Genomic DNA, 24,160 nt, shown 5'->3' with positions numbered 1-24,160 from the left:
TAAGAAGCAAGGACACCGAGGACTTCGAGGACTCCGAGGACACCAAGGACTGCGGCCAAAGGGTTTATTTATTTGGTTTAGCGGCGAACTGGCTCTGGCTTGCCTTAGTCGCTCCATCCTCATTTTGTGATTTAATTTAAAAGCTCAGTTCCAGTCCCACCCAGCGGAATCCTTTACCGGAAGGAGTGGGTGGAATCCGGGGGCTTTTCGGCACGTGGCCAGCCAACTCAGTTGGGGTCCCTGATGAGTTGTGTGCGTGGTTAAAGTATCCCAAAATGAGACTACGTGTTGATGAGCGAGTTTGTCAAGCTAACCAAAACCAGAAACAAGAAAAACAGGACTTCAAATGAAGCTGTTTGATGGTACTCATATCTCAATTATAGAATCAACTGTTGTTTAAAGAAATTAAAAATATTTGAAATGAATTAAAATAATTAGTAAGATCGCATAGTTTGTATGCTCATCAACTAGAGTTGTGTGACTATAAGTTCAAGTTGATTTAATGGCATGATAAAAACGTTAACACCTGCTGCGTGTAATTAGATAAGCACCCATTGAAAGCCTGTGCAAGGGATCTGATCGATATCTCTGCTATATACTCGGGTATGAAGGATTCTGTGCCATTTGGGGGTCGAGTACTCTCATCCAAGCCACCCAGCCATCCGGTTCAGGTGGGGCTGCCACGTTCAGTTAATTGGCACTCAGAGCCTTCAAACAGAAATGCCAATGATGTTTGTCTACGAAATTACCCCGACTGGAGGGCAGAGATGTACGGTTATGTTACGCAGTCCCTACAAGCTCAGTATGTTGTGGAGCTATCCGTACAATCCTCCGGACTACGGAGTCTGTCTACGGATACCCACCGACTGGCCCACCCGACCACAACCTATGCCCTTGTAATGGCATTGTGTGTAAATACAGAGCAGGAAAAAGGTTACGAAACTTGCAAACTAACAAACTGTTCTTGATAATATATTTGAATTTATATATATTTATGATTATTATATGATGAATTATACTCGCAAACTTTTTGTAGTTTCCTTTCATTTATTTATTTAAAACTCGCGAATTTGTCTCAGTGCACTTCAGCTACTTGCAAACAAAATGAGTACAAGCACGGAAAATGAAAGGAAGTGGAGCATTGTGTAGTCACATGCCCAGCCGTTATAATTCCATTTGCGATCATAAAAATGCATTACGATGCTAAGCTGCCCATAACAGGCCACTTAATTAACGAGTTATTCACCACCAGGTCAGGCCCCAGACTCGCTCTTTGTTTCGCTGAGTGTACGATGAGTATTAGGGCGAAAATGGGTCCAAACGGCTTGTCAAACAAAAATGCCATAACTGCCTTGAGAACACGTGGCATATGTTGCAGCCCGCGCAAAAGTTGCGTCAACTTAATTAGCCATAAATTAGCCAGGATTCACGCGTTTTTAACGACTTGTTTGTTCGCCTGCGAGCGAGTTGAGGGAATGGCTATGATGGCGCTGTACCATCATGATGGCCCTAAGTCCATCTGTCAGCCAACTTGAACGAGTTAATTTATTTATCTTGCCACAGCAGCAGCAGCAGAGCAAAATCGCCAGAACCCCGTTCTAATGCCAGTTGATTTATCTAGCTGAGTTGCTCAAAACTTTCTGTCCAGGATGAGGGGGCATCTCTCGTTGCCACGCCGAGGTCTTATTGCGGACAGCATTGATAGATATGGGTGTAAACAAGCTGCTGCTCCGTTTGAGCAAAGATAAGCCCGGGAATCAGGGCATTAACTCGCTACAGTAAATGGATAATAAATGCAGTCATTACAAGGCGACTTGAGACTTTGAGTATGAGAAAGAAAATGGAGGGTTGTATAACTACAAACTGGCTGCTCGTTACTGCTTATCGAAAGCTACATTTTTAACTTAGCCAATCATTAGTGAATGATGTTACTAGTTCAGCAGTGAATGAAACTTTCATAGTCTGCACTAAGTATGTACCATAACTATAGATATTAACCACCCAAGAGTAATGTGCTGGCCCCATTAAATAATTTTAATATTCCGCCAATATCCCTAGAGGTAAAAGTTTGGAAAACTTTGAAGCCAACTATATGCTCATGTGGGCGAGAATCCCTTTGACCCGTTTCCGTTCCGTTTGGCAGCGGTCAAGAGGCTTCCTGGAGGGCCATGATATTTCACAGCTGTTTGGGTAGTAAATCAACCGCATAATGGAGCCATACAAAGGCCATCCAACATCCAGTATCCAACATCCAGCATCGAAGGGCCAACAATCCAGCTGGGTCCTGTGGGCCTACGCCGCTGCTGTGGCAGACTAGTCGATGATTAAAAACTCTTAATTGTTGGGATCTGGAAAATTGAATGAGCATTAAAGTGGCCACTGCAGTGGTGAGGGAGGTAGGGGATCATGAATCGTGGTCGGGCAACTTCATGCGAGCTTTTCAATCCGGTTCGCATATTTAACCGTAATACCTACAATCCCTGAATACCCGGATAACTTTTATGCCTGCCCTGGCAATGTCCTGGAATCGCACTAAAATCGGCAACAGCGGCGCAAACAACAATCGCAGAAAGCACGGCAAAAACATCAGCAGCCACCAGGCAACAACAACAACAACAGCAATCGAAATGAGAGCAACAAATTTTAACGAGCACCACAAAACCCCAGCGCTCTGCTTTTTTAAGCCGCTTTCATTTACCCGGGCCAAAACCACCTCGAAAATCTCCACCTACCCCCCCGCCCTTTGTTTTTCCCGCACTACGAGTTGTGTAATTACAAAAAAGCCGCGGGCTAAAGTTGGGAGCAGAACTTGACAAATGGCACGGCGGTGGATTGGTTTGCAGTGTGGAGCGGTGTGGAGTGCGGGTTAACCAGGATAATAGGATGAAGCAAATGTAAATGAAGCAGCGAAATTCCAGTTGCACCACTGTACAACAACCGTGTACAACAAATACAGCAAGTACAAGGAAATCATAATAACAAATGAAAAGAAAAGAACACTACAAATCGCAGCACAGAAACGTTGACTCAAAAATCTGTTAAGGACATCTCCTCTCCAACTGTCGTGTTTTTCTTCTTTATTTTTACCGCACCCTCTGTGTCCCAAATGGAACATCGCCGCAGGTGACGTGTCCGTCGGAAACAAAAAAAAAAAGAAAAACAAATAAAAAAGGAAGTAAAAAGGAACAGGATTCGCGACGCGTGGCTACGGATTTATTTCGAGGTGGCTGGGGAACAACCGAACATAGTGAAAAGTTTATCGTATCTGGATTTCCATGTGCGATGCCAACGACTATGACAAATATGTTAAGCTATCTGGATGCTGTCTGAATTCACTTATTTGGCGTACGAATCTACGTACTCCGCTCGTCCAAGGTGTCAAGATACAAATGTTTTCGGCACATACACGTTTTGACATTTTGTTGGTTTTACATTTGATCAGCAGCTTGATAAAAATAGTGAACATATACTTTGATACCTGAGTGGTCATATCTACAATGTACATGTTTAAAGGATTATAAAAAACTGATTAAAAAGTATGCACACAACAAGAACATCATAACAAAGTCACACGACCATGCTGCGGTCATCACTGCGGATGAGTGATTTTTGAAGTATCGGCTTTTGAAAAAGCACAAAACATTACTCATCCGCAGTGGTGGCCATTGCAGCGTTGCAGTTCGGCGATTTTTGATAAAAATGGCTACCCCGCCTTTTTCATCAACGTCAGAATCAGATCAATTTTGCTCAGTGCGCTGCAGCAAATAATATTCGGAATCCCCAATGAGTTTGAAAAAGGCAGTGGCATTGTGTGTAAGCTCGGCACAGTCAATATTTCGCTGGCCATATCAAAGAGTCATTTGCAGGCCACCTTCGTGCAATCAGCGGCCATTCAGCCGCGTCATTCCCCCGGAGTTGCAGTCCGGGTGGCACGAGCCACTCATCATCAGCCACATAAATATATATATAGTATGGTTGCAGGTGGTGGCAGCTCTTCTAGCCCAACAGTTGGTTGCACATCTGCAGCAGGACTAACAGGACCAAAGCGGTGGGATGCACCGCAAAGTCCACTCCTCGGGGATTCCCACGCCGCACTTCTCGGCAAGCGGCAATTAAAATCTTGTATTCGAGTTGCGGGCGCAGCTGGGAAGTGCTTTAATTTCCCACGACGTACGAAAATCAACATGGCTTCGAAACAGACGTCGGGAGCAATCAACTCCGGCTCCACAGAGATGAGCTTACACTGAGATAAAAAGCATTTAACCTCTAGAAACTACCATTATTCTATTTTCTTAAGAAAAAGTAGGTTTTACAGTCCAAAACTATTTTTACTTTGTTATATTTATAAAATTTCCATTATTCTAAAATTAAATTAGAAATTAAAAATATTTTCAATATCAACACCCAAAACTATTGATTTAAATGATTTCCTATTTAAATTCTAATTATATAATTTAATAGATAATTAATTTATCTTTTTTGGTTAAATATCTTTTTAAATGCTTTTTATGACAGTTGACTTCTACTGAAATGGAATAAAATAGAACGTATTATTTTTCACAAAAAAACATACAAAATATAAGATTGTTTACGAGTTTAGATGAGTTAAGAGGATTGAATGATTCACCCAAAACTATTGACATACATGATTTCCTATTTAAATTCGAATTATATAATTTAATACATTTTTTTAATACATTTTAATTTATTTTTTTAAATATCTTTTTAAATGCTTTTTATGACAGTTGACTTCTACAGAAATGGAATAAAATAGAACGTAAAAAAAACATAAGAAATATAAGATTGTTTACGAGTTTAGATGAGTTGAGAGTTATGAATGATTCATTAGCCGCATTTTGTTGTGGATTTTCTGACTGTACGAAACGGAATCAAAACAAAACACGTCAAGTGGGGGTAAAAAGGGGGAGCGTCTCCGGCGAAGAGCCGAGCCTGGCCGGAGGATTCCGGGCGGCGCATGCGTTCCGGCTGCACAGACTCCGGCGAATTGGGGGCGCAAAAATCTCCAGAGATTGCCAGACACACTCAGTTGCTGCAGGACTGTCGCGGAATAAAGTTTGTCGAAAGGACGAAGGCGCTCCACTTTTTTTCCCCGTCCGGCGCGATGTGAGCAAGTCCTAGGGAACGCGCGCGAAAACCTCCCAAACCCACTCCACTCCACTTCACTCCACCCACGAATAAACCGATAAAAGTATCGGTGGTATCTGTACGCCGTACAGGTGGAAAAGCGTACACAAGCAAACCCCAAGTGGAATCCATAAATTGTATGATTGTTGAGGCAAAAGTGAAGTGTAGTTGTATTTAACCACGCCCTAAGGACCAAGAAACCCAGACATGGAGCACTTGCGACCGCTGAGCTACGAGGAGATGTGCCAAATGGAGCTGCTCCAGGCAGCCGGCGGAGCAACGGCATCCTCGGCTGCGCCGGCCATGATGCCCATCATGGTGATACCCACAGCTCTTCTGCCGGCTCCCATCGACGGGGCCGCGGGCGGAGGAGTTCCAGGTGGTGCTGGTGTTGGTGGTGTTGGGAGTGGAGCCATGGTGGAGCACTATTATCAGCTGCAGCCCACGCACCACCTCCTGCCAGCCGAGACGTTGACAGCAACGACAGCGACAGCAACAGCGAATTCCGGCGAATTGGCGCTCCTGCAAGGCGAACAGATTCCACACCCGAGCATACAGCATCCACAACAGATGAACATCCTGTGCACCGGAACACTGGGACGCCAGAGAATGCCGGCTTCGGCTGGTGGCGGGCATAATCCAAACATAAATCCCAATCCAAATCCCACGGTGGCGGCTACTTTGCCGCGCGGTTTCCAGCCCGCCGCCTTCGTTACGGACGTCGAGTCGGATTTCGAGGGCAGTGAATGCGGAGCGGGCAGCATGACCACCACCTGCATCCCGCACTTCCGCTTCGGAGCCTGCGGCCTTCAGTCCCTGCAACAGCAACACCACCAGCAGCAGCAGCAGCAGGATGCAGTGGTGGGCTGTGGTTCGCTGGCCTACATGATGAGCACTGGCACCCTGGGCAGGGGGCGTCGTCTGGCCGGCGGAGGGAGCAAGCCCAAGAGGGTGTCCTTCAAGGGCGACAACCTGCCGCCTCCGTCGCCTCCGCCGCCACCCGCCGTCGAGCTGGACGAGAATGGGCTGCCCATACCGGGTGGACCCGGAGATGCGGGCAGCTGCTCCTACATGCACTTCGACAACTACATGGACTACCAGGTGGGTGGATGAGTCGGGGGAAAAGCAAGGCGCAGATTAGTAGGGATAACAGCACTTAAAACCTATAACGCCTGTTAATGTTTGGTATATAGATAGATAGATAGATTGATAATTAGATATATAGATAGATAGATAGCTTGATAATAAGATATATAGATAGATAGATAATAAGATATATAGATAGATTGATAATAAGTTATACAGATAGATAGAATCCCGTATCTGATAGATAAGAGTATCTAAATATTACTTCTAGATATCCCATTTAAATTTCGTTTGCATTTCAAGAAGGCATTATCATAAAAAGGCCATATAGCTGCAATAACGGTTGTCATTAAGTTAAAATAAAAAACTCTTTAAACCTAGCCATTAGCGTTGAAACTGTAGAGTAGAATGGGAATCCTGCAAGTGAAAGGTGGGTGAAAGTCTGATAACGATAAGACCGTTGCCGCCTTTGTAATTGGCATTCATGGCGTTTAGCCCACAGAAATTGGATGAAGACAGGGAAGCATTTACGATTATTGCCGGCTCTTTGTGTTCGTGCCGCGATTTCACTGACAACAGCGCCCGTCACCAAACGCACACTGAGAAAAATTCGATGCCAAAGTATGAAAATTGTTTAAAAATCATCATACCGAAAGTAACTTAACATAAGTTACACACTACAAAAAAGAAGTGAATAGGAGCAAAAGCGTGTAAATTCATTTCAAAAAGTTATTTCTCCCAGTACATCGAGTGCCCTAACAGAATCAAACGACCTGGCCTTCAATGGAAGATGTGGCGCTTTTATTTTCAGCCAGATACGATCCGTTATGCAGATTCCGCCATAAAGAAGCTCGTATACTTTTATGCCCCACATGTCCGTATCCCTTCATTAAACGATATGCCCCGCACTTGATTTGATTTGCAGGCGACACAGGGGCCTTGGAAAGGTCAAATAATCGCTAAATCAGGGTAGAATATGACTTCAGAGCGTCTGACCCGATCGAAATTATTGGTCCCTTAATGCCTTTTGTGATTTTAGGTCGAATCAATATTAATAAGGCGATTTATGGCATAAGCTTATCACACAGCAAATAATTCCAAACGAAAGCCAAACAATGGTCTATACTAAAGTGCGGAAATTAAATAGGAACTAAAACACATGCAAATATATTCCATGTTTATCATACGTTGATAAGTGCACTTGCAGTGGTTTATTTAGTTGGACAAGTGCTCACATTCTGAAATATGCAAATTGGCTCTGTCATATGTTGAATTTAAATTTTTGGAGAATTTGAGGTGTGGAGCCAAAAAGTTGTGTAAACTGAAGTGATTTTAAGCCATCCGAATCAGATGAATATTTAATTATCTGCGGCTGCATTGATTTCGATAGTTAAAAAGAGCAATTTTTGCTGTTTTTTGCTGGGTGGCAATGACTAACTATGTGACAAAAAATGGTGTAAAATACTAAAAGCCTTTGTCTATATTTGTTATAGCTATGTTAGCTATATTATCTTTTAGCTGTCGAGATTGGACAGATAAAGAAATCGACGAAGGGTTACAAGCATGATAGATACCAACGATTTTACTTACATGGGACACACATCCTTGGACCAAATTGCACAAACGATTATTTGCATGTAACTCAATTTGTTTGGGCTGCGATCTAGGGTGAATCAAATCCAGGACATGATTCCTAAGCGACTGCCAAAGCCACCAACAATAAACTGGCAAACTTGAGCTCAAGAACCCAAAAAGAGGAGGGGGGCATAAGGGGGTAAGAAGGATAAAGGGGGTAAAAGGTCTGGGACCGGAGCAATTGTCCTTCGCAACCATTATTCACTGGGAACGCTGTCATCTTTGGTCGCTGGCGCCATTTGTTCACATTTGAATAATAAATTAAATGTTGCAAATGTCGCTATGTCGCTCTGTTGCAATTGCAGTTGCAGATTCGGTTTTCAGTTTCAGTTGCCTTTCAGCGGACCGGGCATTTGTCCAGCTCGAGATTCTTCTGCTCCTCCGAGCTTGGGTTTTTTATGCGTTCCGCCAAAGCCATAAAAATCGCCATTATTTTCAAGCTCCCCCACAAGTCTCATACTCATACATACCTCCCGTCTTCATTTCGCGCTTTGTTGCCTTGTCCACTTTCGGGACCTACGAAAGCACTGTGAAAAATTCCAGTGTAGTGATTCAATATCGATTAAAATTTAACATTTAAAAATGGTCAACTTTTTTCTATAATTTTAAATTGATTTTACATTAGAAACAAATAATATTAATACAGAAATATTGAAGCATAGTCTTTAACTACACCTTTATTTTGCCCGTTTATTTCGAAACTAGTGCATTGATTAAAATGCATTACAAACACAAAAACTAAGGGAACAATTCGAAATGTAATATTCTTTTGTTTTATTTTTCTCTGTGCACTTTTTCATGCCCTATCCGTGTCGGTTGCTCCGCTTGAATGCTCCCCATCATTGAGTTTGCCGATAGTTTGCCAAATCCCCAACACTCCGCCTCTTTTCCATTGACACCGCCCAAAAATGTCGAGTCCACACTTTCGTTGGTGCTGCTAGTCAAACTTTTCACTCCGCCCAGCGTTTCCGTGTTCTGTGCTCTGTGTTCCGTGTGCAAATAGTTTCTGGCCAAAAAGCTGTCATTCCAGAACTTTTCTCACTCCCTGTTCCACCGCAGCGCTCCAAGTGAGTTTTGATTGATGGACATGGTGGCTGCGTGTCAAGTTCGCCAGTACCAAACACTCCAAATCCATTGTCCTTCTTCTGTTCGCGGCTGTTGAGCCAGGATTGCGATGCGGAATTGATGAAACACTGGGAACAGGGAGCCTGCACATGACTCCCGAGAATCAAATGGCACAATCAGCCAACTAAAGACGCACTGGGATTATTATTATTATAATAAAAATTATATAGATACAAGAATTTTCTTTGTTCATATAGAAATGGTTAATGTCTTTGCGTTATATATTCTTTTTTGCTTAAAGTACTTATGTTACTTATGTTGCTTAAAGTACCACCACCTGCTAAATATATTTTTACCAATAATAAATAAATATTGCATTTAATAAATATAGAAAAATAGAATATTCATAAGTTCGATTTATTGTTGAAGGTAGTCTCTTTCATGAAACTTTGCTGACCAGCACAACTTTCTTAAAAACGCCTCTAACAGGCGATACATTTATCCCCCGAATGATAACTGATAAGGAAGATTACGCACATCAATCTGTATCCGATAAGGCATTAGTTCCAGCCACAACTCATCACAATTAGGAAAGTGCTCAGCCGCTTAACGCAATCAGCAGCCAAATTACATTAAAGGCCAAATCCATTGAGACATGCAACTGTGTCGGCCAGCCAGGGCCAATCAACTTTAAATTGTTTAATGAACACTTACAACGAACGTTTCGATTGCGTTGGCCCAAAACAAACACGTCCTGCCGAAGGACTTGGGGTAAAAAATGTAGGGGCTGGGGTGCGGACATTCGACGGTCATCGCCCACATAAGTCGCAATGGGACAGGATGGCAGAATAAACAAACAAAATGCGAGGCCCTAACACAGCCATTGTGGCTAACGCCAACAGTCTGCTGTCCTTCGGGCCAATCTCCTGGGCCAGCACTGGAAAAAAAACCACGGCAATTGTAATTTATTAAAACAATATCAATAATCAATGACAAGTTGTAACAGGACTCTGTCTTATTTGGTTTGCTTCTTAAAATAATTTAGAAATAACTTTTAAAGCAGCCATAACTAATGGCCACTCTTTTAGCTGCTTTATTATGATATTTAATTAGCTATATTTTTCCTAGTGTAGCTTTTCACTGTGTTTGGGTTTCGTTTTGGTTGTGCCTTCCAGAACTGCAGCATTTGAATGTGGCTGTTGAAGGGGCAACCTCAGTGGGGAAGGCAGAAATTACGTGGCAGCCACAAGGCAATTTTGTGGCGTGTGGACACTGGAATGAGAGCAGACTCTGGCCAGAGACTGATGTCCATCAGCGTGAAATGGCCAAATGACATTTGAAAAACTAAAAACAGCAGCAACAGCAGCTGGCAAGTACCGCAGTCGACAACTCTGGACTGTCGACATGCCCGCTGCGCACTCTCCGGGGTCCTTGGGTTCCGGAATCCGGACTCCGGACATTGGACTACGGACTTTGGACTTCGTACTCTGTAGACGGTGACCGAACAGCTCCGTCGCATCCGCCTTACAATGAGGGGCGAATTGATAAAGTTGACCACAAATTCGTTGTGCATTAGCTTTTTACTTCATGGCCGAATCAATCATAATCAAAACCGAGAGCCACTCGATAAATTGATATGCTGAAGTTTATTGCATTGTCTGCGAAAGTTATGGCCACTCAGGAAAGTTGTCTTATGCGAAAATCATCAAAACATCGTAACGTGACAGAATCAGCTGTGTTCACTAACCATAAAGTTGAATTAACCTAGCTGATTTAAGAAACTAAACTGGCATAAAGAATTCCATTTAAAACTAACTAGCTCGCACTAAAATTAGTATGGAATTGGCAGAGGCTTGGGTAAGTGGCATGTTAAGTCACAAGAATTTTGCAATAACAAAGTAGCCTTAAAGAAGAGCTTAAGTTATTCCAGCAATTTACCATCCCTTTCCATTTTTTTTTTCCTGAGTGCTACTAGGATGTGCGAATATTTTGGCACTCGCACCGTTACACACACACATACATACCTCCCGAAATTCTTGGTGGAGCCACTGGGGGATTATTTATGGAATGGATTTGCTTTGTTTCCCACGAGTGCCGCGTATAACATGATATATGCCCCTGGCTGGTATGAGATATAGCATGACAAATACTTTTCAGCATACAGAGCATACAGCAAAGAGCGTTTCCTGTCCACCGCCCATTGCGAAACGAGAGCCCCTTTGGCTGTTGCACATGCGGCACAGATTTTAGTTGTTTTTAGTCTCGGACTAAATTCATCCAGCCCGGGTGTTGCTCACAAAAAAAAAAACAAAAAAAACACATATATATGGTAGAGAGAATCTACTAAAAACTGCAGCTGCAAAAGGGAAAATAATGGCGGAAACTATAAAGCATTCCGTAACAGTTTCTTTTTTTTTTTTAGTTTTTTGCCTGCTCCCGTTTCTATTTTTCGCCCGTTGCCGTTTTCATTGTTATTGTCCTTGTTGACGTTGGTCCTGCAGCCGCCTCCTTTCGCCTTTTGTGCGAACTGAATGGCTCTGATGTTGCAGCTGACGTGCTGCAGGTTGTTGCAGGTTGCTGCATGTTCTGTGCTGTTGCTGACGGAAAGAGTGGAGTTTTTTTTCTATTCCTATTGTTGCTGCCGCATCGTCTGCTCATTTTTATTTAAAACTCAATTGGAGGAATTTCAGCCCCGGGTCGCAGGATCAGCCAACAGGCAGCAACAATGGAGCCAATTTGTACCAAGTCCGACTGACGCACAAACAGCCATCATCCGGCGTTCCTATCCCACTCACTTTGGAGCCACCACTTGGTGGAAAATAGAGTGCTAAGTGAGCTCTATTAGATCTCCGCAGAGATAATCATTATCACTTGTTAACTGGATATTAGCAAATTAATAATTTAATGACAGCGTTCTCCAACGAATTGTTGCTTTTGTGTGAAGTAATGTAGTTTGCCACAAGTTTTACTAATTATAAATGTTTATTTATTATTTTAATGTATATAATTAACTACATAAACAAGTATGATATATTTAAGACGATGAATTCTTGAGTTTGCTGGCTGAATCAATACTTAATGTTCATACACTGTAATTACTAGTTTCTTTAAAGAATGCTATATATATTTCTCTCCCTTTGCCAAGTTTCTGAATATCTTCTCACTCATTACCTTGAACATATGCATAGCTTGGCCAAGCTATTTTCCACGCATTTAAGAGCTGGTAGAATGTAAGCCTTTTTAGGCCCAAAGTGTTGTGCGTCTGCTAGGTGGCAATTAGTCGCCCCATAAACAACCAACTAGTTTCCCTCATAAATGCGTTTGTTTTTGCTCTTGGTGGCGTGTCAATGGAGGGCATGACCCGGGCTAAACTAATTATAAACTTGGCGAAACTAAACTAAGGCAAACCTGTGGGACAGATTCTGTGGCCCTGCCTGTCCTGGTGGTCATGCATTTTTCGGGCGGGTCTGTCGCCTGCGACAGCAAATGCGAGCAAAGTCTATGGAAAGTGTGGCCAAATCTGGTGGCCGGATTACAGCTTTAGCTCCCGCAATGCCACCGAGAACCCTGGTGATGACGAGGATGCGACCTCCGTTGGCAAACAAACTTTTCGCGTCACACCAAGCTGTCCCGGAAAAACCAAAAATCCCACCCTGCACCCTTCGCCTCCTGCCCAAAAATACAAAAAAAAAAAAAAAAGTAAAAAAAATAGCGGAAAAGTGCAGTGCACTGCACAATGAAGCGCCTTTTAAGCAGCTAACTTTTCGCGAGATTTTTACTTTTTCGCACAAAATGTAGGGGGAAAATATGATGCCACTATGTAGTGGATGCAGTGCAGCGAGGGTGCCGGTGTAACGGCGATAGCGGAAGCACGTAAAATATTTGCATTTTTATTAAAAATTGAATAAATTGAGATGAATATTTCTTTCGCTGCCAAAAGTTCTACCCTCCGTCATCTTGTTATCGTTTTATTACTTTCACGGAGCCACACAAAAGTTTGCTGCCTTTTTTATGAAAGTTAATTTCGATGTTGCCAAAGCTGGCAACGTTGTTTGAAATACATAATTAAAAATAGTTGAAAATGTAGCGAGTGGTCAAAGCGCACGTCGTTCCCTTTGTGGCTACGCTGTATTTAATTTAATATAATTATTTCAGTGCACGGAAATCCAGCAAAAACCGAGCACTGCTCTCCATCACGCTCGTTGCTCATACGCCGTGTGGTGTCGATTTTCCAGCTAATTAGCTACAGTCCGGGCGAAAAAAAACTTCGTGAAAACTTTGTAAAGCAATGTCTTTTCACAAAAATGCACGAACGACAAGCATTTTTCGCCCAACAAATCTGCATCTCATTAAACAAACAAAATGCAATATAGAATATAATTAGGCTTTCAGAATAAATATAAGCACTTGATTTAAGTTGTGCAAAATCTTGGTTTAAGTGAATGCTGCAATAACTATTATTATAATTCTAACTTTTCAAATTGTATGCACCACTTACTTGGACTACTTCTTATGGTTTCTCATGCATATGTATGCATGATCAATAAATCATTCAAAAACTAGTTTGCTCTATCCCAAGATAATGTTACAAGTTTGTTTTGTAATGTTTCAATCTAATTTCATACTTTGCTTATGAATTCCCTGGCTTGTGCTCAACATTGTGCGCATTTAGATTTGATTTGTACTTTGCACAGTTTGACATAATTCCTCAGGCAGTCGCAATATAAACAAATCATTGCCTGCCCCTGGCAAACTTTCTGTCACAACTTTCACACGACAAAGTTTCTCCATTTGGTCCTTTGTGCGCGTGGGCGTTTGCCACGCCCCTTCTCCCCTCAAGGGATAGTGCGTGGGTCGAAGAAGTTAGCTTTTCGGACCTGGGGACACGCCACATGTGTGTCCAAGTCCATGAATTATGACTAAGGCTTAATTATGTCGAGCCAAGATTAGCCCGGCGGCAGGCATGATTTCATCACTCTGAATGGCAAAAGGTATAGAGAATCGAGTGGGTTGCTTTTGGTGGCTGGGCCATTAGGAGCACATTGATTCTGATATGGTTATTCGGTTCATTAAAAAGTTTCCCCGCACATCGTGTTGATGTTTCATGCAAGTTATGAATATAGCAGGACGCTCGAAGTTTGCTTCTTCTGCTGCAGTTTTAATTAGGGCACAAAATCAACGAAGAAACTTTGACGCACTTTTAATGAAGCAACTTTTCGACGAACGCTTGTATCACCCTGAAGTCAACGCCTCACCACCTCCACACTTCAGAAGTTACGGCATTGTATTTTCCGACCATGGGACCAGGTAAAGAAACCAATTTAACCGCCAAACGAGAAAGGAATTCATGATGTTAGCTTGAGTATATTTTGCCTATAAGGAATATTTGCTTTAAGTGGACGGATGTTTATACGGACGGACAGAGCGGACAAAATGAACGCGTGTTTACTTTTAATTGAAGAATTGCACTTTATGTGTTGATCAACTGGTTGTTTTAACACCCATTTCAGACGACTGGTTTCGGTGGACTGCCCGACGTCACCGAGCACTCGAACATCCGCCGCACACTGTCCCGCCAGAACTCGATCTCGAACAGCGATTCCGGCGGCGAGATAGCCAGCATCCAGAAGTCAAAGGTGAACTTTGGCAATCCTCTGGCCGGTGGCGTGGTCGTGGGCGGAGATATAGTGGGTCTGGACGCCAAGTCGCCCACATCGCTGGGTTCCACGACTGGAGCCGGCGCCACTGGCAAAGCGAAGGCTAAGGCGTCGAGGAAAGCGAATGCCGGTGCAGATGGCGGACAGAAGGGCAGGAGAGGATCCTGGCTGGTGGCCATCACTCTGGTCAGCGCCATCTGTCTACTGGCCATCGCCGCCACGTTGGCCTACCAGCACTTCCTCATGGCGCCCAGCCGCAATTCCCATGCCCAAAGACTGAGAATCGTTCGTCGTATCCTGCGCGAGGTGCCGCTGGTCGACGGGCACAACAATTATGCCTGGAACGTTCGCAAGTACGCCCACAGCAGCCTGGAGCTCCATCTCAGCCACGACGTGGACCACAAGTCACTGTGGGCGCGGCCGGCGTGGGCGCAAACGGACATGGAGCGACTCAAGCAGGGATTAGTCAGCGTCCAAGTGTGGTGAGTTCCATTCTAAGTATTATCGCAAATATATCTAAGTTGTCTGTTCAAAAAGGAGAACTCATAAAGTGGAGTTGACAGAGCTAAAAACCAAAATGATTCAATTCAAACTTATGTATTAGATTTTTAATTTATTTTTTCACAATTAGATAGTTCTATTTTTCAGGACCCTCACAGGTATAAGCTTATCATAGTGTATCAATATATTCAAGGCCCAACTTTTCCATATGTATAATCATTTTGTATAATCAGCCATTAACGTGATTTAAGCACAATTGCGCCTGTATTGGTGCTGAACTATAATAACAGCATTCAATGGGGCGTATACGCAATGGAAATAAGCCCACCGGCTGCCCAGTCATGCAAATTGAAAAGTCACATGAAACCGCAATCAAGCCGATGCGACATCTAGGCGGGTCACAGATCTGAACCCCTACCAACTGCCATGCACTCGAGTGCTGGCCAAAACATGGTAACCATAGCCAGCTGCCACGCCCACCGATGGCCATCCAAACAGCCGCCCACTTTGCATGACCTCCACTATGCGTCCCCCGCGCGGCAATAAAAAGCTGCCAACAATTTGACTGCAAAATAAAATTTGGCAACCGGCTGGATGCCCCAGGGCAAGCAGCCAACCTGTCTGCTGTTGGCCCTTCTCAGCCGTGGCCTACACAATGCACTGGGAGAAAAGACTACTAAATGGGCACTGGGACAAAATCATTTTAGGGTGTATAAAATGTAGTAGAAATTGAATGAGATCAAAGACGCTATACACTATTTATACTTCCCGTAAACAACTAACAACAAGTTAAGCAACCCATTTTGGAACGAAGAACAATACGTCGACCATTAAGTTGTTACTTCTAATACTTTTCAGTGTATCTTACACCCACTTAAAGCACTTTTTCGAATTTGTTTGGTGGGAAAAGAAGCGGAGGATGGGCACAATCTGACAGGCAGCAGACAGCTGGAGTTTGGGAAAAACACTGATGGGCAATCGACTTGAGTTCATTTTGGTAGGGAAAACTACACCCCAAATTCCAACCACCACCCACCACCCACCAGCCTACTGCTGTGCCCGCCAGATGGCGCAAGCGTAACTTTTCGCCAATTTGGCGTTGCAATTCGCTGGACGACCTTGCTGAACTTCGTTTTGCACAATTTCAGCAGGGCTTCTGGTTTTACCCGACCCCTCGGCGAAGTTTTGGATGCCCCCCGGCTCGCTTATTGCCATATCAAATGGCAAACTAAAATGCTAACTAACCACTTTGGCACTTTCAATTTGCATTTTCCAATAAAACTGCAGTTGCGGATGGCAGTAAATGTTGCGAGCTGTGCTAAAAAGGGCACAGCTAAAGTCAAATGACAAGCATTTTGTAAAAGTTATCTCTTTCCAATTAGAAGGATACACATTATATATGCACAAATAGAATGTTAAATAAATATATAAATATTTTTAGCATACATATGGAATAAATACATTGTATGTAAATATACAAAAGCCATATTAAAGTATCATTTGTTGCAAGGCGCCATTCATGCATAAACGTTTATATCCTTTTGTTTTGGCACCGTGGTGACTCCTGGCAAAAGTGCGCTAACTCTCACACTTTCGGTGTCCTTTTTTTGCAGGTCAGCATATGTGCCGTGCGAGGCGCAGGGCTTGGACGCGGTCCAGTTGGCTCTGGAGCAGATCGACATTGTGCGGCGCCTGTCGGACATGTATGCCCGGGAAACGGTGCTGGCCACATCCTCGCAGGACATTGTCGAGGCACATCGCCGTGGACTGCTGGCCTCGCTGATTGGTGTGGAGGGTGGTCACACGATTGGCTCCTCCCTGGGTGTGCTGCGATCCTTTTACTCCCTGGGCGCACGCTATCTCAGCCTGACGCATCGCTGTGACGTCTCGTGGGCGGGATCGAGTGCATCGCCGGCGGAACAGGGACTCACGCCCTTTGGCAAGGCCATTGTGCGTGAGATGAACCGACTGGGCATGATGATTGATCTGTCGCACAGCTCGGATGCCACGGCCAGGGATGTACTCCAGGTGACCCGCGCTCCGGTTATCTTCTCCCACTCCGCCGCCCGTCAGCTGTGCAATTCCACGAGGAATGTACCGGATGACATCTTGCGCCTGGTGGCCGAGAATGGCGGCCTAATCATGCTGAGCTTCGACTCCGAGGATGTGGCCTGTGGGCGGCAGGCGCGCCTCCAGGATGTGATCGAGCATATTAAGTATGTGCGTGCAATTGCCGGCATTCAGCACATTGGACTAGGTGCCGGATACGATGGCATCGAGCTGCCGCCCTTGGGGCTGGAGGATGTGTCCAAATATCCGGAGCTATTGGCCGCCCTGTTGGAGGATCACAACTGGAGCGAGGAGGATGTGGCCATGCTCGCGGGCAGGAATTTCCTGCGCATCATGGAGACGGTGGAAACGGTGCGGGACTACTGGAAGCGAGCGGCCATCCAGCCCATTGAGCAGACAGAGCCACAGCCCAAGACGCAGTGCACCTACATGTCCTCGTGACCGCAGGCGCAGGCGGTGAGGCAGCGACGCGATGAGCCGCCCATGGAGCGGGCCAATCGCACCACTGCCACCTTGGCGGGCGGAGAGGTCTACTGGCATCACGGTCCGGAGTCGAGGGACTCCGCCTCCAATCGCACCACTCCGGCGGTCATCGCGGCCACGGCAACCAGTTTTACGGTCAGCGAACTGCTCCAGTAAACTGGTTCTTGAACGGCCCATCAATGTGAGGGATTTTGGCTTGCGGTTCGGCTCGCTGGGATATTAGAAAAGCTGGGAAAAGGTGGGTTAGTAAAAAACCCAGAAAGGATCTTTAAAACATTTGTATGAATTTGTATGTAATGACTTTTCTTCAGGTTTGCTATACTTCATAGGTTTTAGGGAATGAGAGAAAAATAAGCTACTTTTTTCAGGTTTGCCTTTAGCTAAACGAACGTAAATGGCAAAGTAACATTTGATATGCAGGACTTAGGAAAAGTTTTCGAGTGCCAAATATATTGGTGACTCAATAAAAAATTCGTTAAATAACCCAATATGTACATATACTAGCTACTTCTTCAAAATCTCCTTTGTGCTGCCATCAAGCGCCGTCGTATCGAAAAGTGAACAACTGTTGTGGCGAACCTCGTGAATAATTAGTGTGTACTCGTAATTTACTTCCATAGGATGCATTGATAGGCGTATGAATAAATAATAATAATAAATGTACTAGTATTTAGCCCATAATTGTTTGCAGCTATACTTATTGGTGTTGTGGCAATGCATAATTTATGCACAGTGCGCAATACCTATTGATGTTGCTGTACCACGGGGCGTATGCGCTATGCGACGAGCAGCGAACAGCGAACATCGAACACCGAACCGCAAACCGAAATCGTTCTTGGCTAGCCTGTGACTGTATTATATATGTAGGGCACACATCAATGATTCACGCAAATTATCGCAATTAAGCGCAATATATTTAATCACATACATCACACATACATATACACCAGAATATTAACCATCGAAACGAATTAATTGCAGCAGATTTGCCACAGTTGGCATTTAAGCCAGGATCATAGGGTCAAACAACATGCACAACATGCACCACATGCACAACTGTATAATCAGTCGCGAGCACCGCCAGCAATTCAATTAAAAAGAGATGTTTCATCCTGGCCGCATGTGAATCCATCTGAATTTCTGTATTAGGTTAGTTAACAAAACAAAAATGCAAAACCCAAAAAAAAAAAAACAAAATCAAAAAACGAAATGTTGTTCGTGTATGCATAGCTACATATATACATACATACATATATATACCACTCGAAAAACAGAATATAAAAGTAAACTGCAGCAGAAGCAATGCGTATAATCGAATAGACCGACACGCATTTCCATAAAACTAAATCGGAAATAAAAGAAAAATCATAGAAAAATACAGCTTGTTTTTCATTCGTATGTTTTTGGGCTGGGTTGTGCGTTTTAAAATTTGGGCATACATTAAAACAGATGCAACTTTTTAAAGTAATCTTGCCAAAACTATTAAAAGAGATGCACATCATCATGCAAGTAACTTTGTCAAAGCAATGGCTTTTTGCTCAGTCAGCATTTAATGAAATGACACAACTAATATCGCTACATTAAGTCACAGGCATTTGCAACTTGCAGAAATTAAAGCATTTAAACATAATCTAGTCTTAAAATCTTTTCCGAGCTTTTAGTTCCGCGTATCCATCAACTTTCTTTTATGCTCAAGCAATCAACGGCTTTGGATACTTCAGTTTGTATTTGTACGAGTATATAGAATGGTGACTAAGTTACGGAATGTCGACCTTAGCTTAGCTATACGAATAGTACGGACAATCTGACAAACACAAGCGAGTCCCAATACAATCGCGGAGTCTGGGAACATAAAAAACGTTAAGAGGTCGTAAATCAAAATTGTTTAAGAATGGGAAAGTTCGCAAAGTTCCTCTGTTCCTCTTGCTTTTACTACTTTGCGACGACGACACGGAGTCCCTTTGCCTATTCGGTCTTATTGTCCTCTTTCCTGGTATTTATTTTCAGATACTCTTAGCCGAACAGAAAGCAACTCCCAGAAGATACGGAAATTGGCGGCGAGGAGCAGCATCCTTGCTCTGGGCCAATGGCAGCCAATCCAATTTCGTGCATTTGCAGTCCATTGAGTTTCGCTTAAATTTTAATGAAACTAAGCGCCCACCATACAAAAAGGCATATCCCCCGCAATTTTATTTGTCGGCAGCGATACCAGCAAGTTTTAATATCAGCGTTTCTTTTTTTCTTAATTTTTATTTTTGCTTGGTTTTTGCTTTTTTGTTTACAAGCCTCTGTTTTGATTGCTTCTGCTTGGCTGTGGACCCCACTCCGCAGGGCTTTTGTTCAATTTTGTTGATTTTGCGACGACTTAATAGAGTCACTAATTGTTGTGTACAGACAGCGAATGGTGGATAAAGCTTTGCTTTTCCAGCAATTTCACGAGAATCAAGGAGTATTGCCTGGGGAAAATTACCAGAAATGCTACAGGGTAGAAATTGAAAAATACAATTTAATTTTGTTTTATTTAATTCGCTGTAGTCCAAATATATTTTTAGGATATACTCGTATGCATGTGAAAAACAATAATATTTGAAAATAATTTGCCAATTAGCCATTAATTAGATTAAAAAAAAGAATAAATAAATAAAAATTGTAAACCAACACAGCCATAGGCCCTGCAGCCAGTGCTATGTTACTTAAGTTAGTTTAGTTATTAAACTGCTCTAACCATTATAATAATAATAATAATTGGCGCACTTTTCGGTCTTCAATGATAGTTAATTTATTTTAACTTTACAATATAGTTAAAATATACGCATCAGCTCTAAAAAAGGATAACACAACATCTACTCGATGTCTCAGTCTAGCGTGAAGTCAAGGACTCGGAACTTTTGGACATCATCATAACTCCGTTTACGGTTGCATTGGCCATTAAAAGTAATTGCCCAATTTCACGGACACCTCGGCGTAAACAGCCACGACAATCCACTGGAAGTTGGGAGGCTGTTAAAGGACAATGGACCTCCCCAGGCGAAAATTAAGAACTGGCCGTTAACGAGACGAGCGGCCTGGCATCGCATTCTCATTAACACGCCAGTCCGGTTTCAATTTCCTGTTTCATTTTTCCTTTCATTATAAATGGCTCTCAACGTGGCCAGCCAGTTGAGTCACCAACTCCGGACCACAGAGGCAAAAAGCCATAAACAATGTGCCACCACGACAACTGCGACGAGTTGATGGACAAAATAATGCCTGATGACATTTATAATGAGCTGAATTTTTTGTTGCTTTTCGCCCCTGTTGTTTCTGTGTAGCAGTTGATAAGTGGAAATTCGCTTCATATGGTCGAAATTTGCGATACATATGTAGCATCATAAATTCGTACTCCCAACTTACTCAACCCTCGAACATCCTCAGTCTTCTTATTAAGTATGTATATAAAATGAAAGCCTTTCTCTGCATATCCGCTTCCATTTATGAAAGCTAATCTTTATTTAAAATGAAATGATAATATAAAGGCTCTTTAGCATCTATGTTTTACATAAATTGTCCTGACGATGGAGTATATTCTTTATATATGTGTAAATGCAATATATGTAATAATATTAGTAGAGTAATTATAAACCATCTTTCGAATACATTTTTGTATTGGTTTATTGGGTTAGGTAGAGATATTCGTATTTTTCCTTTTCGTTCAACAAACCAGACTTGCCAACTACGCTGTAAAAATCTTTTTTCGACATACTACCGAATTCTATATGGCCCAATAGAGTTTTTACATATTCTTGGTGTATGAGTTTGTCCTTTGGCTCTTCTGGGATGGCCACTTCATGTGCTTTCTTCTCGTTTGTATCGAGAATCGCCTTGCAAGTTAGGAGTTTACCATTAGATTCAGAGCAATCCTTATCATCAGATTCACCTTCTTTCTTCTCTATTTGTCCGCCGTCTTTATTGGTAGTTTCCGGAAGTTCCACTTGACCAACAACACCATTGACCGCCCCATTGTCTATTAACCCATTAACGGTTAGGTAAGTCTGCATCATTTTGAACCTCTCGATCTGAAGCAAATACCCCTCGGTGATAATGAGATACTGCTCGAAGACATCTGAAGTTAGGAACAGAACTTCGTAGCAATTCATTCTTTGGGAAAAGCGTTTCCGTATTTCCTAAATATAAATCAATAACTATTATATACACTTTTAATACAAATACTTATACACTTTAAATACAAATAAGGCAACTGTGAATTGCGTTCTTATCTGGTTTTAGCACATATTAAACAAAAGTAGTTGACTCACTTGGACGCAAAGACTGATGAGGTTCTCATGCATTATGTCGTGAGCTTTCTGGAAGACTCTGAGAAGATCGCCGATATCCAGTATGGTTATTTTCCCCTTCATAATCTGCATGCAATTGGAGACGAGAGACTCCACGAGCCAGGTGGAGCCGCATTGGAGTAGCTCCATTACCATTAAGCATGTGTGCTTTTCAAGAGTGTTTGCATCGTAGGTGTACACATAATGGAGGAAATGGGCAAATGTTTCTGGCTTGACACCAGTTAAGACAAATTTTCCCGATTGGGACTCCTTGAAATCACTGAGAAACATGCGCTCAAAGAACTCCGATGCACTGGCCAAAATAACTTTGTGGCATTCAAAGGATTTGTTTTCCACCTCAATATTACAATCGGAGAATTCTTTGTTCTTCAAGAATTCGGAAAACTCCGGCTGTAGCCTGGAATTGGAGATGTCAGGGGGAAAAGCCATAACTTCATTTTATAAACTCACTTATTCATTTTAGATTCCATTTGAGCAGATTTTTAATTCGGTTTTCCACCTATCTAATAAAACCTTCCTTTAAATAACGTATGAAACTTGTTTTATAATAGTATGAATTATTTTAATTGTATTTATGGTTTCAATAGAATTTCAGAACATTCTAACCTTTTTCCGGGAACCCCCAAATTTGTTTTAAATCAACTCACCTTAAGCGACCTTACAACCAACCGGTCGATTCGTTAGAAAATCCCAAAGTGAAGATTTGGAGATGTAATAAACACGATTTCAATACCGATTCATCGGAATGTATGACTTAAAAGTTATCGATTTAATTATACCCGTTACTCGCAGAGTAAATGGGTATACTAGACTCGTTGAAAAGTATGTAACACGTAGACGTGTTAACACCCCACTCTAACGCCCACAAGCAAAAATGTAAAGCCCACACGTTTGAAAAAATTGTTATATTATTTTTAAATTCTATTTATTTTTCTCAATACTATTGTTAAATTCTATTTATTTTCCTCAATTTCTAACAATATGCCAGCAAAATTATGAAATTTCTTGTTCGCACTTCGACTAACTGTGCAATGGGTATCTGGTAGAGCTCAAAAATAGCGTTCTCTCTTAATTTTATTGGAAAGAGAATTCAAAGTTATTTGTGTAGCTAGTTTTGTGACAGCTGATATGTATCAGAATTTATGTATTAGAGAGAAGTGTTGTTTATTTTTACCGAACTCTGCTAAATTGTGTTTCGAAACACATTACATTTCTATACAAGTACACATATAGAAAATATGTAGGTGCCAGGTAGCATATTTCATTAAAGATAGGACCTATTTGCCATTTTAAGGCAGCTTCTGCTTACTTGGTTGCCTTATGGAGGTATTTTTAAATTCGAGTGTGCGAAAGCTGTTTTTTGCAAACGCATCAACTTTTTGTCGGATGTCTGTATGTTTTTCTACGAAAGTAGGAGAAAAAAGATATGTTTTACAATAACGAAGCTTTCTTGAAGCAATGCATTTATTTGTATCCTTTCGGAACACAAATAACCCGAATTTGCCCATTACTCGTACATATTTTTACAATAAAATATTTTCCGGGACAAGCTTTTTTTCTATTTTACTTATACCTTGCTCTATTTAAAATTGTTAATATTTATATACATTTTCTTATATACACATGTAATTTATAGTGCTAATTAAAGACTTCAATAAAGAATTTTTTGTTTCATATTAATGTGGTAATATACTTAAATCAAATCAATATTTTCTCTAAATGTGTGTACTTTTTTTTGTTTATATACTCTGAATCTATTGTTTTGGCCGCCATAGTTACGAACGCAAACGAATGCCGAACAAACGGGACTTATGAAAAGCAAATGACGAAAATAAGAAGCAGACAAAGAAGCGCGTAGTATTTTTCTTGTTTTATTGCGTTTCCCTCAATTGCACTTTCAATTTATGTATAATCGTAAAGATATTAGAGCTGAGATTGTATGTACATATGTATGTTCATATGTATGTACTACATATACAAATAAACATTTTGCATAAATTCAGTTCCGTTCAACGGCATCTCTGTGAATTGTTTACGAGTCGCCACTGTTTAATCAGCTCAAATATTATCACAGAATCTCGTTGCTTTACTGGAGTAAAGCAGGGGTGGTGAGGAATCCAGAAACCACACACTCCACACTCCATGGTGGGGGTCACAGTTGTCACTTCCATGTCCGTTAGGATG

The 24,160-nt window shown here is 42.2% G+C and overlaps 2 protein-coding genes across 4 annotated transcripts in view; one reads left to right on the top strand and one right to left on the bottom strand.

The window, feature by feature from the left end:
• LOC6533802 overlaps positions 1 to 19,020 on the top strand; it is a 91,308-nt gene extending 72,288 nt beyond the window's left edge. Inside the window, exons 1-3 of one of the 2 annotated variants that reach the window (XM_039374951.2) lie at positions 5,044 to 6,246; positions 14,442 to 15,070; positions 16,703 to 19,020. In XM_039374951.2, coding sequence (XP_039230885.1) covers positions 5,353 to 6,246; positions 14,442 to 15,070; positions 16,703 to 17,600 — 2,421 coding nt within the window. In that variant the 5' untranslated portion in view covers positions 5,044 to 5,352 and the 3' untranslated portion in view covers positions 17,601 to 19,020. Of the gene's footprint in view, positions 1 to 5,043; positions 6,247 to 14,441; positions 15,071 to 16,702 lie in introns of those variants that run through there. The other variant, XM_002094467.4, reaches the window with a different exon arrangement.
• Positions 19,021 to 21,090: 2,070 nt separating this feature from the next.
• LOC6533800 (kelch-like protein 41b) lies at positions 21,091 to 22,673 on the bottom strand. 2 transcript variants are annotated; one of them, XM_002094465.4, is made up of 4 exons: positions 22,624 to 22,673; positions 22,427 to 22,479; positions 21,938 to 22,373; positions 21,091 to 21,805 (listed from the first exon to the last, which is right to left on the bottom strand). In XM_002094465.4, exons 2-4 carry the CDS (start codon positions 22,444 to 22,446, stop codon positions 21,293 to 21,295), a joined length of 969 nt encoding a protein of 322 aa, XP_002094501.2. In that variant the 5' UTR covers positions 22,447 to 22,479; positions 22,624 to 22,673; the 3' UTR covers positions 21,091 to 21,292. The 2 variants fall into 2 exon arrangements, with proteins under 2 accessions (XP_002094501.2, XP_039230891.1); XM_039374957.2 differs by lacking the exon at positions 22,427 to 22,479 and having other exon boundaries at positions 22,624 to 22,646.
• Positions 22,674 to 24,160: the final 1,487 nt, after the last annotated feature.

This window comes from Drosophila yakuba, chromosome 3L (genome assembly GCF_016746365.2).
Source record: "Drosophila yakuba strain Tai18E2 chromosome 3L, Prin_Dyak_Tai18E2_2.1, whole genome shotgun sequence".
Lineage (NCBI taxonomy): Eukaryota > Metazoa > Arthropoda > Insecta > Diptera > Drosophilidae > Drosophila > Drosophila yakuba.
The sequence above is the reverse complement of the archived record's forward strand: the minus strand, read 5'-3'. Positions and strand labels throughout refer to the sequence as shown.

Coding starts and splice junctions, on each gene's coding strand:
- LOC6533800 (XM_002094465.4), bottom strand. CDS start 22,446: ATGGAATCTAAAATGAATAA. Junction 22,374..22,426: donor ATGGAATCTAAAATGAATAA/GTGAGTTTATAA, acceptor CTCCAATTCCAG/GCTACAGCCGGAGTTTTCCG. Junction 21,806..21,937: donor TCATCAGTCTTTGCGTCCAA/GTGAGTCAACTA, acceptor ATTTATATTTAG/GAAATACGGAAACGCTTTTC.